Source organism: Erpetoichthys calabaricus, chromosome 13 (genome assembly GCF_900747795.2).
Source record: "Erpetoichthys calabaricus chromosome 13, fErpCal1.3, whole genome shotgun sequence".
NCBI lineage: Eukaryota > Metazoa > Chordata > Cladistia > Polypteriformes > Polypteridae > Erpetoichthys > Erpetoichthys calabaricus.
In genome coordinates this window covers 54,785,765-54,804,952 of record NC_041406.2, presented here as the reverse complement: position 1 = coordinate 54,804,952, position 19,188 = coordinate 54,785,765, and the positions used below count along the sequence as shown (strand labels likewise).

Below are 19,188 nucleotides of genomic sequence, written 5' to 3'. Positions count from 1 at the left end.
TGTTTGTTTGCAGTGTTTGAATAACGTTCCTGTCTCTCTACAACCTCCTGTGTTTCTGCGCAAATCTGTGACCCAAGCATGACAATATAAAAATAACCATATAAACATATGGTTTCTACTTCGCGGATTTTCTTATTTCGCGGGTGGCTCTGGAACGCAACCCCCGCGATGGAGGAGGGATTACTGTATTCTAGAGTTGGTCACTGAGCTTCTGTCATCAGACCCCAATGTGGACTTGCATCTGTCCATTTTCTAAATCACGATAGCAGGGAGCCAAAGTCTGTACTGACCGCATCAAGGAATCATCCCTGGATGGACTGATAGTTCATCTCAAATCACTCACACCTGGCCTATTCAGCCTAAGCCCCTTTGGCGCCTTTCAGATACAGCTTAAAGACCATCTACAGCACGGGTGTCGAACTCCAGGCCTGGAGGGCCGCAGTGGCTGCAGGTTTTCATTCTAACCATCTTCTTCATTAGTGACCAATTTTTGCTGCTAATTAACTTCTTTTGCTTTAGTTTTAATTAACTTGACTCAGGCCCCTTAGTTGTCTCTATTTTTAATTAGCAGCCAAACAATAACGAGACACAAAACAAGCCACCACATGACCAGCTCACCTGTGCCAGTCACACAATATCTGGAAGTAAAGAAAAGTGATGGTCTCAGTAAGGTTGATCTCTCAGGTCACCAAAACATTTTGACGCACAGAATATCAAAAGTTTTGGAAATGTCTTCTGTAGCAGAATGAGAGCAGCAACAGGCCACGGAATTAAATAACGGGCTTAATTAACAGCAAGAATCAGCTTCTCATTAATAGATTGGTTGGAGTGAAATTGGTTGGAGTTTGAAATTATTTATTATACAATTTAGCTGCTGATCTGTTGGCTCGTTTCATGTCTCATTTCTGTTTGGCTGCCATTTCATGAACAAACGAATCAATTCAGAGGACTGAATCCTAAAAAACAGGGCTATTAAAATGAAGGGAAAAGAAGTTAATTAGCAGTGAAAACTGTTTGCTTATTAGGAAAAGGGTCAGAATGAAAACCTGCAGCCACTGTGGCCCTCCAGGCCTGGAGTTTGACACCCCTGATCTACAGTATCCTCCCAGACTTTCCCTTTGCTCACATGTACTGTACTTGAAGTTTAAGTAACAGTAGCAGTAATAGTAATAAGCAGCAGTAATCTCATACCCACAAAGCACAAAACAAAACAAACTTACCTGTAAAACAATTGTCTAGTCCCCTAGGAATATTATTTTTAGAATTAACATAAGTGACTACCTTTTAAAACAGTAAATCGACAATGAACAAGATTTTGCATGTTTATTAAAAATTAATTTAAGTAGAAAACTGTTTAACAGTTAACAAACTTTAATGTATTGCTTGTGTTCTCTGTATATTTAAATATAAAGTATTATATTGATACTCATAACATTGGGTTATATACATTTACAAGATTAATACAAAAAAGGAGCAGTGTTTAAAGCATATTCATTAAATAGAGAATCGCAGCGGTCAATCCATGGACTAGCCATTTCATCTGGACCAGCACAAAACACTTAGCTCACCACTTGTGCGTCTGCATGCTCAGCTGTGCAGGCCGCACAAATTCACAGGAGAAAACAAAACACTTCTGTTACAAATACATTTCAGGGAGGACATTTTTCAAGTCATTGAGACAAAACCTAAAACCCTGACTTCATATGTTTCAAACTATCCAATAAATAATATTTTCAATAAATAGTATTAATGCCCAAACTCAATATTTACAACATAATATAAGTAAACTATGCCATATTTAATATGCGTGTCAACTGCATTTTTAATTATTTGGCAAAAACTAAAAATGCTGAAGTAACTGACAATATAGTTCCTAGTAAGTACTGTACAGACGATATGCCTATGCGGTTTTTGCTGGTAGCCGACACATATCACATTACTTTATTTAGACTAGTCTCTCCAAGCACACTGCCCCATATGCAAGAAAACAGAAGTCTACTGAAAGAAAGTGAAACCTGCTAGTGCTTTTTAACAAAAAGACAGCAATGCAGAAAGAGGCCTAATTCTATTATTGGGAGGGAGTGAAGCTTGAATGTAAACCATACTGGACATGTGCATTGTCTTGTGTTCGGCGGAGGTACTGAACATGGATCTAGAAAGTATAAAGTGCTTTTTAAATTTCACAAATAATACTACAATGCCAAGATTTTGCTCACAAACATCGCCATATTTGTCAGTGGAGTATGAAAGCCGGATGTGTGTTCATTTCTATTGCATGATACGGCTCACACAGCAAAGTGGTATTCACCTAATGATCCAAAATTCAACTCATAATGAAAATGTTACATAGATTTTTACAATATTACACTTTACATGAAATGATTACAATTATATTAAACTGGATTGTTTAGATTTCTTTTTAATTATTTATGTAGTACTGCATCTGAGAAAAAGTGAAAGTCTGTTCTTAATGAGGAAAAATAAGAATGTCGAAAATGTCTTTTGGCTGTTGTATCTTCATTCACGTGTGTCTGATTCAAACAAATACGGCAGACACACAGTGGCATAGGCGGCAGATGGTTTAGAAAAGCTATTTTGGCACATACAAGTGACACATTTCTTGTTATTTAATATAATGTACAATATAATAGTATGTATTAGGCAAAAAGGTGGATTTGTTAGGTGTGATGGTTTAATTGATAATGTTTCTGGTATTTTATGTATTTTGAATACTGTTCTAAGATACCCATATGGTGTGATTAATCTCTGTAAAGCTCATAGCATATCTACGTTTAATTTGTTATAGGGCATAATATTAACATTATTATAGAAACATAATTACATCCATTACCACACCCAATTAATGTGCGTGTACAAATATAAACTGTGGCTTTCTCGTCTTGCCCACATTTTTCAGCTAGCATGTATGTATCCATGCTGTATATTCCAATATTTTGTTTTGTAAAATACTGGGATAGTGTGTGTGTGTTTTTTTCTCAAATGGAAACCTCTGCACATCTGATTTTATATAAATGTAATTTTCATAATAGAAGGATCTTGCAAAATACATATTCTTCAATTTAACCTCCCTTAACTCTGACAAAGAGCCAGTCTGTAACGTGAAAGAGAGAAAATGTAGTGCAAAAACTGGTCCCTCATGGCAAAGAAGCTGAGAAAAACTTCATTATCCTAAGAGCTTTGGCAATAAGCAGCACTTTGTGGATTGTTTTTTGTATTTAAGTAAACACAAGCAATATTGCTCTGCTTATTGATAGACTGTTCGCTAAATGCCTCTTGAAACTGCAACTGATACATTAATCTCTTTTAATAAATACTTTATAAAGAGCCCCGTGTCCCTAACTACAAAGGCAGGGAGGTGGCACACTATGGCTTATATGCTGTCATTAAATAGCCAAATACTGTATAAACTAGGATTGTAGTGAGTACCCTGCTTTTTCCTAATGACAGTATAATTGTGCATTATTCAAGACCTCACTGTCTGTACAGGTTATATGTATGTGTGTACTACATGTGCTGTTTTCAAGAAGGTTTACTATTGCACAGCCATTCAATGAAAAACTGAGAGTAATGCAAAAGTGATTTTAGCACCAGGCCATAAATTTTACCTAAAAAGCACATCACCCTCTGCTAATCATTAATTCTTTCCAGGGCTCATGCTCTGAGATCACCTGTGTTCAATTCAATCATGATTTAAGAATGAGAAAAATACAGCATGGAAACAACGGTTGGCATTTTCTTAAGGGGACTTTTGAAGTGTGGAATAAACAACCCAGCTATGATATTGGAGCCATCATTTACAAAGCTCCTACGCACGAAGGGTCACTGGGACAAATTACCTATTAGCTAAAGAGAAAGAAAAATAGACTTCATGGGTTTACCTTGTGTACTTTGTCTTATTTAAGCCAGATTACAAAAAAACATAGAATTACTAGAGCAAAATTATTGCTTAACATTACTGAAAATTGTCTTATACTGCCTCATTTTTGAAACAAGACACACTGTAAATTAAAATGGTTTGGTTACTTGATCAAAGGTACAGTGTAAACTCAAGGGACTGACACATACTCACTCACACACCAACACAAGTAACTGTGCTGCTGACACCAGCATTTTCTTCTGTAATTGCACAAATGTCTGAAGAGCTGTGTACCTATAAATAGTCTGCTCCCATTCAAATACACTAGCTTGGCTTCCATGCTTTTTGAAAGTGCTACACATTTACATAACACGTCATGCCGAAGTCCGAGGTTCCAGTCTGTGAGAAAGTTCAAACAGCATCTGCTGATTGTCAATGATGTGCAAGTGGTGAACGTAGTTTTTTACTTCTGACTGGTCCTTTTGTGTTGAGTCATTTCCTGGAGTAAATAAAAACAGAGTTAGTTTTTGCATCAGATTTGCTGTCAAAATATAACACTCCTGAAATCATTGCTGAATGTGAAAATGAGCCATGTAAATTTAAAATATGATGACCCAGTTTACAGCCACAACTAAGAAAATAAAATACACTTACCAAAATTAAAGGAAAAGATAAAATAACACTAATTTTGCTATTTCTTGGATTGTCAATTTCAAGTTGTTAATGGTAATGTTATTACTGCCTACAAGACCACAAATCCAATGAGAACTGTATGTGCACTTCCTGGAACACAGCAGACAATTTGAATTAATATTATTTCTTATCATTTTGATTCAAAATTATAGCCAAAATGACAGCTAGGAGCACAATATCCATATTTTAAATACAGACTAAAGTGACACAAATGGTATAATTAGGTTCTTATAGACGTTGCATGCCTGATTGTGATTATAATCTTGAGTTATTACATTTTACCAAAATTAATATTTTGATTTTGGCACTTAATTCTCTGTACTGAGAAGCACAAATAAATAAAGTGAAAACATGAGTATCAGTGATTGTGCTGAAAGCTGACTGAGTGGAGAATCTGTGCAACACCTACAAGGAAGGAGGGCAGTCAAGAGCCTCCGCATCGCTGAAGGGAGCTCAGTGGTGAATTCTGTTACAGATAGGAAAGGCAGGTGACTGTCTACAGCATCTCAAATCTGCCAAAAAGATTTAAGGTGAGGGAGTTGTGTTTTACTGTCAGGAAAGAACCAACAAATGCATTGGCTCTGCTCCATCAATGAAAAACACAGGACTGATTGAGATCTGCATTACTGTTTCAGTAAATAATAAGAGGAAAATGTACCACTGTCAAAGAAGAGCCAAGGACTACGAGAGGTGCATCTGCTTATGTGACTTTAAGCTCCCCTCTTGTTATTTGCCCAATACAGCATCCTATATAAAATAACATTTGACTGACTACAATGTCATCTGGACATATTTAAGAAGCCATTGTAGCACCAGCACGGGTAACAAGCAGAAATGATATGCTGCAGCATCAAAATAAGTTGAAGTTCTGGAGTTGTCTGCTTTGGTCCAGCAATGCAAGGACAGCATGGGATTCCCAAACCTCAAAATGGAGGAATCTTCTGTATAATGACTGAGATGACTAAAGAAAGAAATGGTGTGTTTAAATTTATGCCAGTTATAGTGACCTGGGCCCTCATGTACAGTATAACTCCATGCGTAGAATTCACACTAAAACATGGTGTACGGACAAAAGTGGAAATGTGCGTACGCACAAAAAAATCCAAATGCATAAATATGTGCATACACCAAGTTCAACACACTTCCTCTTTACAAATCCCAACAAACGTAAAATTTTACGCACATGCATGCGCCTACAGCCCCACCCCGACTCCTCCCAGAATTTTGCATATTTTAATATGCAAATCTATATAACTATCACCTTCCGTTCAGGGTTTGGTTAAAAAACAATTTAAAAGGCATGTGAAAAAAAGAAGAATTTCAGCAAATGCAAAGTGGAGGCAAGGGAAAAGCATTCTAATTTTTGGCTTCTGCAGTGGTATAAGCCTGTGATTCTCAATCTTTTTGAAATTGCGGACCACCAGACACTAACATTTTTTTACGTGGAACCCTAACATCAAAATACTCAAATATGTTAAATTGTATTTGTTATTATTTAAACTTTAAATAATATTTTTTTATACAGTAGTTATTATTATTATTTTTTTATTTTTATACTATCTGACTAAGACCGCAACCAATTTTGAACTGGTAAGTTGAACACATACAACCTTTCATTTATTAATTATTAATATTATTACAATTACTATTATTATTACAAGAAAAAATGTAATGAAATACCAATAACTGAAGTAAAAAATTATACATTTTTAACATATTTAAAAATTATATATAATTGTAGTACAAGATATAATAGTAATATAAAAATAAAATAGCAAAAATGATTTAATGCAAAATATATCCTTGGTGTTCTTTGCAAATTTCTGGAATATTTGGACGAATAAAAGATAAAGCCACTCGCATCTCTTCTTCCAAATTTACAAGCCTCTCACATTTTTTCGTCTTAATATTGATCATTGTTGAAAATCCTACCTCACAAAGATATGACGTGGAAAATTGTAATAATGTGTTTAGGGCTTTTTCACTATGACAGGGTATTCGTTTTCAACAGAGATTCAAAATTCTTCAGGAGTATTTTCTGAATATCTTAATTTTAATCCGTGATCTGAAGAGAGATATTAATTCTTATTCTTCCTTAATTGTAAAACCAGAGATGTCGGAAGGAATAGACAGATTTCTTATCCAGTCTTACTGTTCAGTATTTAATAACGGAAAATACTTTTCTAAGTTTTCTTCCAGTTGTGTTAAATGTTTGGTTAGTAAGGAAACAATTTCATCATTTTTATCTTGCATTGAAGGAACATTTCAGTGTTCCTTTTTGCAACATGTCTCTTCCACAGTGAAATCTCTTTTTTCATTACACACAATGTAGATGTAGGAATGTTTTCATGTTTTCCTTGAATACTTGTATTGACCGTATTCAAGTAAGCAAAAAGATCAGCCAAATATGCCAAATTACTGCAACAAATATCATTTTCAGGTATTTACAAAATGTTTTGTTTTTCCATAGCTGAACAAAGTTGTTTGAAAATACGGCTTTTAGTGGTCTTATCTTAATAAAAGTTACCATGGCAACTACTTGATTCAATATTTCATTTAGTTTCTGAGGCATTGTTTTCATGACAAGTGCTTCTCGATGCAAAAAACAGTGAGTAAATATTATATTTGAATTGATTATTTTTGCCAAACTCACAAATCCTTTGATTGGCCCAATCATTGATGCAGCTCCGTCGGTACAAATACCAACACATTGATTCCATGATAATTTTAAAGTATTTAAATATGACGTTATTGAATCATATACAGTATGTCCTGACCAGCTGTATGCCCTGAAAGTTCTTGGCAGCATAAAAACTGATTTATTATTTTTCTTTCATAAATAAAGCATACAAAGCCCAGTAAATGAACATTGCTGCTTATATCTTTTGATTTGTCCACTTGTAATGCATTGGCTTATTAACAAGTTCACTGGCGACTTTTCCTTCATTGTTACAGAACACATAATTTATTCTTCTTCAAATTATGTCATCAGATACCAGAATCTTTAAAATTTCACTCTTTGCTTGTTCTCCAAACATAATTGTTACTACCTCACAGCAGGCAGGTAAAATAAGAGATGCTGCTATTGGGTGTGGTTTTAATTTCAATGCTATTAACTCAGCAATTTTATATGACGCAAGTTGAGGTTTATCACTTATTTTCACAATTTTTTCAAATTGTTTCTTTTATTTACCCTGTGTCTTCAAAAGCCTGTTAAAGTAATCTTTACTTTTTGAGGAAAGATGTTGATGCTTTGTACAAAAATATTGTTTTAATTTAGTGGGCACCATTGCACTATTTGAGAGTTTCTCTCTGCATACAAACCAAAGCAGAATTGGACAATCTTTGCTTCAGGTAAATTTGAAATTTAAATACTCTTCATCGTACAACCGATTAACATTTCGTGATGTTGATGTAATCTTTCTTTTTTCAGTAAAATCCTCTTCATCTCTACTATTATTAGCAATAGCACTGTCAATGTCTGTAGGAGAGTTTTTGTCCAGATGAGACTTTTTTGTGATGAATTTATCCATTAAGAAAGAATATTAATTAACAATAATTCTATATTCAAATAATCAATTATGTATCTGATGAAAAACCTACATATAATGTTCATAAATTGATTAAAAGTTGAACTAATTATCACTGTAAACAGTTGGCAAAACAAACAGTACTGAATTCAGATGCCAAGTGCACAGTCCATCGTTCACCAACAAGCAAGTGAACTCCGACTCGTGGAACACTTGTGGTGGGTTTGCAAAACACGGATTGACAACCACTCATATAAGCAACAAAAGCATGGCGGAGACACACGAAAGTTCAAGTTCAGAAAGTCACACAGTGCTTGAAAGAAAATAGAAGTGGTCAGATATCACAATCAACGTGAAAAGGCGAGTCGCAGCCCACTGTCTGTTTATTCTGTTTCAGACAATATTAATAAAGCTGACCCTGTGCGATGGTCAGGCGTTGATGGTGCTACTCTGCCAAGCTCATCTTCAGGTGCTGGCTGCACATACACCTCTGCCTTGGAAACCGCTGGGAGGCCATCTAGCTTTGTGCTGACGGATGTTGCTTTGGAGTCAGAAACTCTGATAGTGGATGCTGTAAGAGATATGGCCAATGGACTAAGGAATATAAGGCCTGTACTATGTGATATTGACCACAAGTTAAATTAATTGGTTACAAATTTAAATGCTGCATCTGACTACCTGTTTTTACATTCTGAAAATTAAATTCAAATGAAGTTGTAATGCTGTCCAACTTGACTGATCATTTGGTGGGTCATGGTCAAGTTGACCATAGCACATCTCTTCAGGTGCATGCTTGCACACTGCGACACACTTTCTGTGCACTATAGAGCAGCACATTAATAGAGTGGAAATGATTTCTATTTACATAAGCAAATTCATTCTCTGAAGGGATCGATTCTCTTCTCTTTACTTCGAAGTGACTCGCTATCCTTAAAAGGACTGCTTGCCTTTTGCCGCACTATTTGGAAAATGCACCTGTGACTGTGCAGAGCTGCCATTTTTATAGGTTCTCCAGCTATATATGATGTAATGTCAGCTCATTCTTTTGGTGATTCATCCCTGGCTGATGGAACTTGTCCAGCGCCGTTGCAATTGCAATGTACATGCAGTTGACCGCTCCAATTACATTCGGAAAAAGGGATGTTGCTGCGAATTGCACTTTTATGTTTTCCAGTTTAACCACAGTTTAAGGAAATCTTATCTATCTGGATGATAAGTGGATAATACCATCCTATACAGCTGGCATGGCACGACTGTGAAATACCTGATTGTCAGAAAGTTCATGTTGAACTTTGTGGCTAAAAACCTGAGAGTGGGCAAAACTTGCAAAGGAGCAGGTACAGCACAATTCCTCAAAGTCTGCCTTGGTAAAGCTGGCACCAGTTCAGCACACAGCTTCAAGAGGATAGCTCTTGGAAATTAAAATCGACTTAGAAGCCAGTCATCATAATCATCTATAAATACGCACTTTCTTCTAATTCTTCCATTAGTGATGTCTTCTAACAACGCTAAAGCAGCTATGGTAGTTGAAATAGTTTGTTACAGATTGATTACAATGAAGTGAATTACATTTGTAAACAATATGCAATTAATTTTGGTACATTTGATAACACGTGCGTCATTGATGTGAGTCTAAAAAAGAAAAGCAGACCACAGATACAGTAGTTGCTTTGATGCTGGGTGCTGCCAGTTTGCAAAACCAAAAAAACAGAGGGGACCCTGCCATGAAAATATGCGTTAAGATGGGCTTCCTGCACTGTCATATACTAAGTATTTGTGCTGTGTGTCTGAAAATACAAGAAATACGCACATAAAATGTGTTTAATGGTAACAGTCCACTGAAATTTTGAAATCTCCTTTATTAGCTGTAGGCATTTTCTTTGGATTTCATATCGTAACTTTCAATTATCTCTGGACTTGTAATTGTAAAGCAAAGTACTAAGTGTACAACCATCATGCATTATTAATGTAACACTTTAGGGACTTTATGATGTCAACACTGGCAGCTACAACCACAGGAATGGAACGGCAAGAGTGCATTTTAATGTCACCTACCTAAATGTAACTGCCAGAGGCAAAGAACAAAATGTGGTGCATATATTGTCATTGATCAGGTTCACTGTGGACAAATTCAAGGCTGCTGACTCATAATTGCTAATTGATTTGTCCCCAAAATAATTGCACAGATATACAAAAAAAAATAACTCATTCTAATAATTATTTACCATTTTAGTTATATTCATGCTATCATTCCTTGGTATTTTATTAATGGACGTTTGAGATGTCCTAAGAGGTATTTTTCTTAAATGTGACCAAAAAAATAATGAAATGTGTAGCAGTTTGACATCATTTCATAATCATATATAATGGACTGTATGTGACAGACAACTTGTGAAGTTTCTGCTAAAGTAGAATGCTAAAATGCTAACTGATAAATACCAAATTAAGAAGACTAGGCTGGCTGGCTTTCAAATTCTGTTTATTTATTTTCATTTGTATTACTGTTTAATTCATTTTAGTTTTCTGCAAAAGCATCCAGTTTCTCCTATGAACATGTCTTTAATAAATTAGCGACTCAAAGCCTATGCGTTTGCTTCACTTGCCATTGTGAAAAAATATTTAGTATCTTCTGTAAAGATGTGGAATAAGGCTCATGAAGGATCATAACTACTGCTATAAAATATAATCTCAGGAAATATTATAAATTTGGAATTGTGGTTGTTATATGGCAAACCAAACTAACTAAATTTATCTACTTATGCCAGTCATATGTTGCACCCATGGACTAGAAGTTAGTTAGAACTAAAGAATATCTGATGGCATTATGGTGCTCATTAACAGAATTAAGGCTTAAATCAAAGATATAACATTCAGTAACAAAAAACAGAATTTGCATTAAGTTAATGGCTGCTGGTGAAAAGAAGGGCAGGTTTTTCACTTAACACAACATATTTGTATGACTGTTGTAAAATCTGGTTAGTAAAATAATTAATTTGTTTCAACAAAATCTTTTCTACACTTCTATAGCAGTGCTCTGGACATTGGAGGGTGAAACTTTTTTTCTTCAAGCAAATCAGCTTTGTCAACAGTCTACTGAATGTTGGTAAGTAATAATCAAGGTTAAAATTAGTAAAAAATGAATTCTTTGTTTTTTCTGTAATCTCAAGATTCCACTTAATATGAGATTATTATACCTAATTGATCTGTCCGGCAGAGTCTTATAAGACGTACAGTGTCTGCAATCATGTGCTGAAAAAAAAACAAACATATAATCATGTAAATAAAGGCTTATTTGAATGTAGTTTAAAGAAAAAAAACAGACTACCAAGTTCAATAACATTCAAATTTTAAAACATTCTGCAAGGGAAGTAATATACACACAGCACCAAACCACTGATCCATTTTTCTAGCCCACTTTTCCATTACAGGGACACCGGGAGCCAAAGCCTGTTCCAGCAGCACAGGGTTTAAAGCTTTGAGATATTAACTCAAGTGTACTTAAATATGGCAGTAAGAACACTCTATACAGAACACAAAAAATTTAACCTTCCTGCAATAAATAATTGGCTTATTTATTGCTCTTGTAATTGGAATAGTGGGTGCAATATGATACACAAACATGCTAACATGCTTTTATACTGTACAGTCTATTAAACACAAAACACTTTTTTAAGTTCAGGTCTGAGTAATTCCAGTGAACAATGGTAACAAGAACGGAAAGACACAATCATGCAAACCAGAGTTGGCAGTCACCCTAAGAGCTTATTTCTAAGATTTTAGAAGGAATCTGTGCTCTTTACAGTAAAGTTAGTAAACACAGAGAAGACAAACAGACTTCATGGGTAGGATACCACAGTGAGCAAATGAACAACAACATCCGGACCTTCAAAGGCGATTAATAATGCTGCATGCAGTGCCACTGTGCCATCCACCAATACAATAATGATGGACTCAAATACTCATAACGTATTACTTACCAGTTTTTCAAAATTGACCAAATTGTCCAGAAATGTTTTATTTCCTTCATGAATAAAAGTTATATCTAAAGAATAAGGAGAAACAAACAAAAGGCACTCGATCATCAAGTGCATGCCATTGTTCAACCACAAATAGTAACTGCTGTGAAGGTTAGCTGTTTATATACTGTAACTACAGACTCGTTCAGATCAAATAATATCTTTAAAAAAGACCAAGCTTATATATTTAATTGTACAGTGGGCCTTTTTATTTTGAATATCTGAAAATGTGGTAGAAAGATAAATTTATGACTCTCAAAATAAAGAGCTCTAAAAGTATGCTGATATGGCAAATTTACTCAGCAATGGAAAAGCAAACTACTGCAGTAATTGGCAAAAAAGTGGACCCATATCATAAATAAGTGGTTATTTTTTTCTTCCTGGGTAAAATCCAGAGCCATTTGACAGATGGTACAGCAATGTGTGACTGTAAACCTGTAAGAATCTAGGAAGATAACTTAGATTCACCAAAGAAGAAAAAATGGAAACTATTTTGCTTGTTTTCAGTCTTTGAATGAATAATTGATCAAAGTAACAAAAAGAGTACATTATTTTTGACACCAGCATCTATACAGGTATTTTATTATAATCTAATTATAATAATTAAGCACTTTGAGCTACATTATTTGTATGAAAATGTGCTATATAAATAAATGTTGTTGTTGCTATAAACATAAATACAAATTAAGCAACATTTGCTAATAGTAAGGCATCCTATATTGGCTGATGTACAGTAAATGTCTCTATTGTGCACAATTAGCTGGAAGACGTGCTCTGCAGCCTCATTCTGTCTCGCGTTGTGCTTTACTTAGCACAGTAGACACCTAACACAAGTGCCCTGGAGCTATGAGAGGGACTTTAGCAGAAGCCTAACTAATGCAAATCCACTTTCAATTCAGAAAATTGTTATTATAACATCAGTAATCAATAGATAGAAACTAATGTAACTGTATTATGGAATATGAGGCCAAGGAATGCATTCATGAGTCACAAAAATAAGCACAGAATGAAAAACAGGATTGTAAATGTATAGCACACGGTTTGCAACCTAGCTATCCACATTTCAAATAAATGAAATGCATATTACCAAATATTACATCATTTTTCATTTAACTGGAAACCACATCCTAATAGATTTCCAACTATATATGGAGAATAGCTGAACATCTAGAGTTAAATATAAAGTAGAACTGAATTAAAATATACTGTAGGTTTGAAAATGAATAAAAATATTTTTATATATTTTAAACTATTTACTTACTATGAAGTGCAATTAATTACTCTTAAGAACATAATTTTGAGAAAAGTAATAATTATGTCAGTTTTGAAAATGCACAACATGCACAGCAAACAGTTAGAAAAAAGTTCCATTAAAAAGCCAAAATCATGACAAGGCTTGCAGAAAAGATATTTTGTAGGGCCGAGGCTACATAATTAATGATGTCATTAACTTTAACCTTGGGAAATATGGTAGGCAGCTTCAACAAATTACCTTTAAGTAGAAGAGGCATGAATGGAATTTTTGGAGGTTTCATCTTTTTAAAAGCGTCTCTGTAAGCTTTATGGTTTAATGATGGGTCCTGTAAGGACATGAAAATATTGCAATGTAAAGCAACAATTCCCAAGAGAGTATTTCACATAGGAACTACAAAAAGGGAGTGTTCCATCCATGTGCAGTACTTTACATTCATTTAATATTCCATCACTATTCAGAATTTTATACAAATATCCACAATAATTGCATTTCCTCCTTTTGTTGCACTGAAATACAGCCGGTATCAGACACATAACAGTTATGGCCAGAGAGGCAAGATATTATTAAAAAAACACGGACTGTTTGTCAAGCACAGTATTCTTGTGAATAATAAGCTCTGTTTATTTCATAAGTTTAGATTTTAGATCTTAGCCAAATCTGCAAGATTTCAAAATCAAATAGGTGTGAAATTTCTCACAATATGAGCAATTCTTCAATTAACCTTTGACTATATTTATTTTTAATCAACAAAAAAGTTTGCATACAGTAACTTGATATCTAATAAAGTTGCTTCAATTAAAAGAAAGGTTACAAGCTTAGCCTTCCTTCAGTCTAGTACTCACTGTTAATGTTTCAAGCTCGGAGAATAATTTCCTGAATTTCCCAGGTACTTTCTATGAATAAAACAAAACATACATGAGTTGTCAAAGATCTGTCAAATAAATTAATCTGTAATAATAAATCACAAAAATATAATTGTTTACTTAATACTGAACAGGCCTTTTAAGTAAAATGCAATATGAAGATGGGTTACCTGAACTAACTTCAGGCACTGTTTGAGAAAGAAAGAAAACGATACAATCAACAGCCTCAGACGTCTCTTACCTCCCATGTCTGGTTCAGGCGACTGACTGCTGAGGTGTTGAGCCCCATTATGATGGCAAAGAAAGAACTGAGGTTCCGCTGTGCTTTGCAACTGAAATGAAAAAAATTCTACTTGGGCTCTCTCCAGGAAATGAGTACAGTAAAGAAAGTTCTAGAGCTGTCCTCTAATAACTACAAACTATGGTGCAAAGATGGTGGCTAGACACGATTGCAATTATGTTTTACAAATTTAAATAAATAAATAACGCTATCATACTAGGTTAAGGAATTTATCAGCTCCTGATGTTTTATACCTGATGCAAGAATATGTCTGGAAACTGAATTATTTAACAATGATTATTAAGGTTTAAATTAATTATGAATATAGGCATAAATTCAGACCTTTGTGAAGCACAATAAGTCAGTACAGGGGAGACAAGCCATAGGAAGGCATTAATGAGCTGAGGCTCAGTGAAATTAGACGGTGATGTAATAGAGTACAGTTGTTAAGAGTAGAAAATTCTTAGAAAAACGTCTAAACTAGAACTTTGCTAGAAATATTGACTTAAGATGTATGTGGACAGAGAACCCTGAGTAACTGACTAGGAAAAGAACAACAAATTAGCAAATTAAAAGAAAAATGTGCATTTGAAAAGAAAACAAAAATTCTAGTGTATAATTGCTGAGCACCTAATATAATTATTTCTGCAAAGCACCAATCAAAAGATTTCACATAAAAATTTTAAGTTTCACTCACTCACAATTTTCATTATCCCATTTGGCCCAATTAATTCATAATAACGATATGAAAAGTTTAACTGTACCAGGTGTCTCTGGTTAATCCATGAAATATGAGACAACTGGTAAGAACACTGAGGTGCTAAATGTAACTGTGTATTTAAAAGTGTCAGCTTTGTCAAAAGGGTAATAATCAAAAAACTTGAACTATGTCAAAGAATGAAGATTTGGTTTGATTTGCTGTGTAAAAAGTAGTGCCAGCATTAAAATAGCTGTGTCAAAACTCCACCTTGAAAAGGTTATTTAGTTTTCATTTGTTCAGTATTTGTGACTTGGTTATTTGTACAGATTTAATTTGTTTTGGCTTGGTTTGATTTGGTTGTAATTGCAGATTCTGCTAAAGTTAAATTTCTCTTTCTTTTTATGTCATAAATTTACTTTCTGAAGTCACTTCACCATATACTGGTTAATGGGAGGTGGTCCACATGCTAACCTCTCTTAAAGTATTTATTTATGTGTAAAGCGGAGGTAAATGTTTAAAAATTAATAATTTCACAAATTGCATTATATGGGTATATAAATGGAGGTAATAAAAAACTAGTGATGTTTAAAAATTACCTATGGAGTACCAAATATAGAAGAAAGTACAATCAAAGAAAGCATTCACTAATACAGTAAAAAGAAATTCAACAGCAAAGGAGATCTTTATGACTGGCTAGAGGAAAATTCTAAAATTCCACGATTGTATGATTCATCCCAACGCTTTAGGAAAAATCCTAAAAATATGACATTTTACATTTTCAATGAAAAAACAGTACATACTGAGCAGCGATCTTTATGAACTTTTTCACCAGCTGGACCCTCTTGCAAAGCTGAGTACAAAGGAGTATTTCTGTCATCACCCAGAGCTGCACCTCATTTCCTCTTTGCAGCAGAAGGTCAAGGTTGAAAGTGTTTAGTCCACTGCCCTGTCTGCTGAATGTGTAATAAATCAATTCTTGCTAAAAGAAATGAGCAAACAGTTAAAACAAATTAGTAACTGTACATATCTATTATCAAAAACCAGCTTTCCTAAAACCCCTTCAACTATACAATGTACTGTGGCTAATTCATATCATTTTAAAGAGAAAATACATGATTAGGTTAATCAAAATTGTGAAACTGGTCCAATCTAAGTGGATCTCTACATGGCATCTACGACTGGATTTTCTGAAACTATAATCATTAGTTGCTTTTATCTGATTATTGTTTGCAGCTCTTTTGATGTTTTGGAAAGTATATGGACAACATGGACTTCCTTCACAAATACCTACAATTGCATTTTCCTTGGAGCAGCAGTAAAATAATCATTTGCACTGCAAAGGGGTAGTCAGGCAAGTACTGCAATTGCTTTGATGCTGTCAAAGTGCAGAACAGGAGTTCTGAAAGATGCCCAAGGGACAAATACAGCAGCTACAGTATGTTGCTACTGCCAGTCACAGCAGGCCACCATTAGGGCGTTATGCCTCAGCTGTTTATGAAGTTCTGGAGATAATTACTCACAGTGTACCATTGTACCTCTAGGACACAAGGGAACAACAGGAGCCGTGCCAGGAGTCCTCCAAGCCATTAGCTGGCAGCAGGGAGAACTCCAATCTCCAGTACTGGCCTACCTCCTCCCAAATATGTTAGACAGGCATCTGCAGTGTTGACTGGCCTTTTAACTGAAGACTGCAGTTGAAGGACTGAAGGGACACCTGGAACTACTGGGGGAGAATTGATGTGATGACCCCATGAGTTTCTTAACCCTTTCCTGACTTCCTCTGGAAGCAGTCCCAGGTTAGGAACTTAAAGGCTCTATAAGCCGTAAAATAGTTGTATTTAGAGCTAGCTGAAGTAAGACTGACAATATTGTGACTAACAAGAAGAAAAGAAACCATGGAGTGAAAATGATGGGTGGAAGGAGTGAGCAGAAGGAGACACAACCTTGCGCATAAGAGAGATAGATGCCCCTGCCTGATTGAGCTGAGCCCTCTATGATTAAGTCCAGAGTTTGTTTTTTTTTAGTCATCATAATTGTATTTTGATTTCTGTTGCTGGTATCTTTTTGTTTACTCCTTATTTCTGCAATAAAATCCCTTATCTTTTACACTCTTTGACCTCCTTTTTATGATTTTTATTTTAATGACAATTTAGGTGTGTGTACCATAGCATGAAGAGCCTAACCCTGGCCAAAATAATGTCCACATTAATATAGGAAGGAAAACAAAAACTCAAGTCCTGTTCTCAGATTTATACAGCTAGAGATATACATTCTCGTCAGGTCGCTTGCTTACAGCTATTTTGTTACTGGTAACCGTTACCATTATCCAAAAGTATTTTCTAACAGAAAACAGATCAACATGTTACATACTGTAGTATTATCTTTTGCTTTCCTGCATGAACAATAACTCTACTTTAATTTGCAAAAACAGAGGCGGGCTTCCACTGAAAATAAACTTTTCATTTGGAAATGGCAAAGGCAAAATTTTCTTGTAAGTGTCAAGCTTGAATGCAGCAGTACAGTAATTTACACAGCAACATCTTCTGACACGTACCACAAATAAATCTACACCAAATAATATTACACCTCCAAGAATAAAAATTCAAGATGATCAATGCAACTTTTAAATAATAGCAGCGGCCCAGTTATGCTTTATTTTTCTGCAACAATTTAAAAAAGATGGAGAAAGAGTAAAGATAAAAAGGAGAAAAAAACACAAAACACTGTAGAAACAAATCGTTTGTATGGTATGTTACAGTAAAATGACTTCATAGAAAATTACCAAAATTAAGTGGTAGGCTCCAGTGTCCGTTTACAAAAGGAGGCAGTGGTGCTCATTTCAATCATTTTTATGAACTGGGTCTTTGAATAAGATCACTGTGATTGTAAAACACCACCACTTTCTAAATACAGAGTAAAACTCAGTTGTTCATTTAAGAAAATGTTAAGAAATTCCTTGTTGGTTCCTTATATGAGTACTTATTTGTAATTTGATAAGCAAAGGATTACTAGATTTGCTCAAAAAACACAGAGTATCAGCCATAGAACAAGAGTAAAATGAACGCCAGTGAGTGAGCCGTAGGCTGCTAACTATTAGTGTTCTTTCAATGTATTGTAATGAACGTGCACAGCCTTCCTCACAAATTAGTTGTAAGAGGACCAACATTCTTCTGTGCTACTTTGATAAGAATGAAGAGTCTGATGGGAGGTCTGGCAGGTCTCTTGTTTGTTAAGTTGTAAATGTCCACTATCTTTCTGGACTGTAAGTTGATTAAAGGTGACATGTGACATGTAGAAATCTTCCAAATTGTTGCCCACCGAAATTTTTTTTAAATCTCAAAACATCTTCAAGGATGTTATATCAGTAATCCAATCTACACTTTCACAAGAGACAAGCAAGCTAGGGTTGACAGATTACTCCACACAAAATGTCTGAATTTAATTATTTGTTAAGTTGGAAGGTGACAAATGCAACTGTCACAATGGAGTTAATACAAATATGAGGTATAAGAGAAAGAAAGAAAGAAAGAAAGAAAGAAAGAAAGAAAGAAAGAAAGAAAGAAAGAAAGAAAGAAAGAAAGAAAGAAAAAGAAGACCAAGGACGGTTTCAATTAAACAACAGTGGTGTATGGTACTCCTTAGCATCAATGAGAAGATGAATAAATTCCTTTAAAAAAATCAATCTCACTGACCTCATGAATGCAGTTGAACAGATTCCAGTCAAAGTTTGTCAGTGCAAGGGCCACATCCCATGTATTCATCCCCAGGATTCTGCTAGCCCACTGCTGAGTCTCCTCATTGCTCAATAATGGGTTCTTAAAAAATGAAAACACATTCACAATGATCATCACTTATGTCAATAGTAGTTATACCAGCTGTCAAGATTAGACATTAAAAGACCATTGTTACTGTGAAGACCACCATTACAGCGATTCCTAACATTTCTTACTGTCCTTACATTTCATGTCCAAATT

At 34.9% G+C, this 19,188-nt stretch overlaps 1 protein-coding gene across 1 annotated transcript in view; it reads right to left on the bottom strand.

The window, feature by feature from the left end:
* Nucleotides 1-1,308: 1,308 nt before the first annotated feature.
* The window catches only part of rapgef5a (Rap guanine nucleotide exchange factor (GEF) 5a), a 254,510-nt gene continuing 236,630 nt past the window's right edge, over nt 1,309-19,188 (bottom strand). The window contains exons 19-26 of the mRNA XM_028818299.2: nt 18,907-19,029; nt 16,015-16,193; nt 14,476-14,566; nt 14,214-14,264; nt 13,609-13,696; nt 12,078-12,142; nt 11,295-11,349; nt 1,309-4,376 (exon numbers count right to left, since the gene is read on the bottom strand). Of these exons, the coding sequence (XP_028674132.1) occupies nt 4,252-4,376; nt 11,295-11,349; nt 12,078-12,142; nt 13,609-13,696; nt 14,214-14,264; nt 14,476-14,566; nt 16,015-16,193; nt 18,907-19,029 (777 nt within the window). The 3' untranslated portion in view covers nt 1,309-4,251. The remainder of the gene's footprint in view (nt 4,377-11,294; nt 11,350-12,077; nt 12,143-13,608; nt 13,697-14,213; nt 14,265-14,475; nt 14,567-16,014; nt 16,194-18,906; nt 19,030-19,188) is intronic.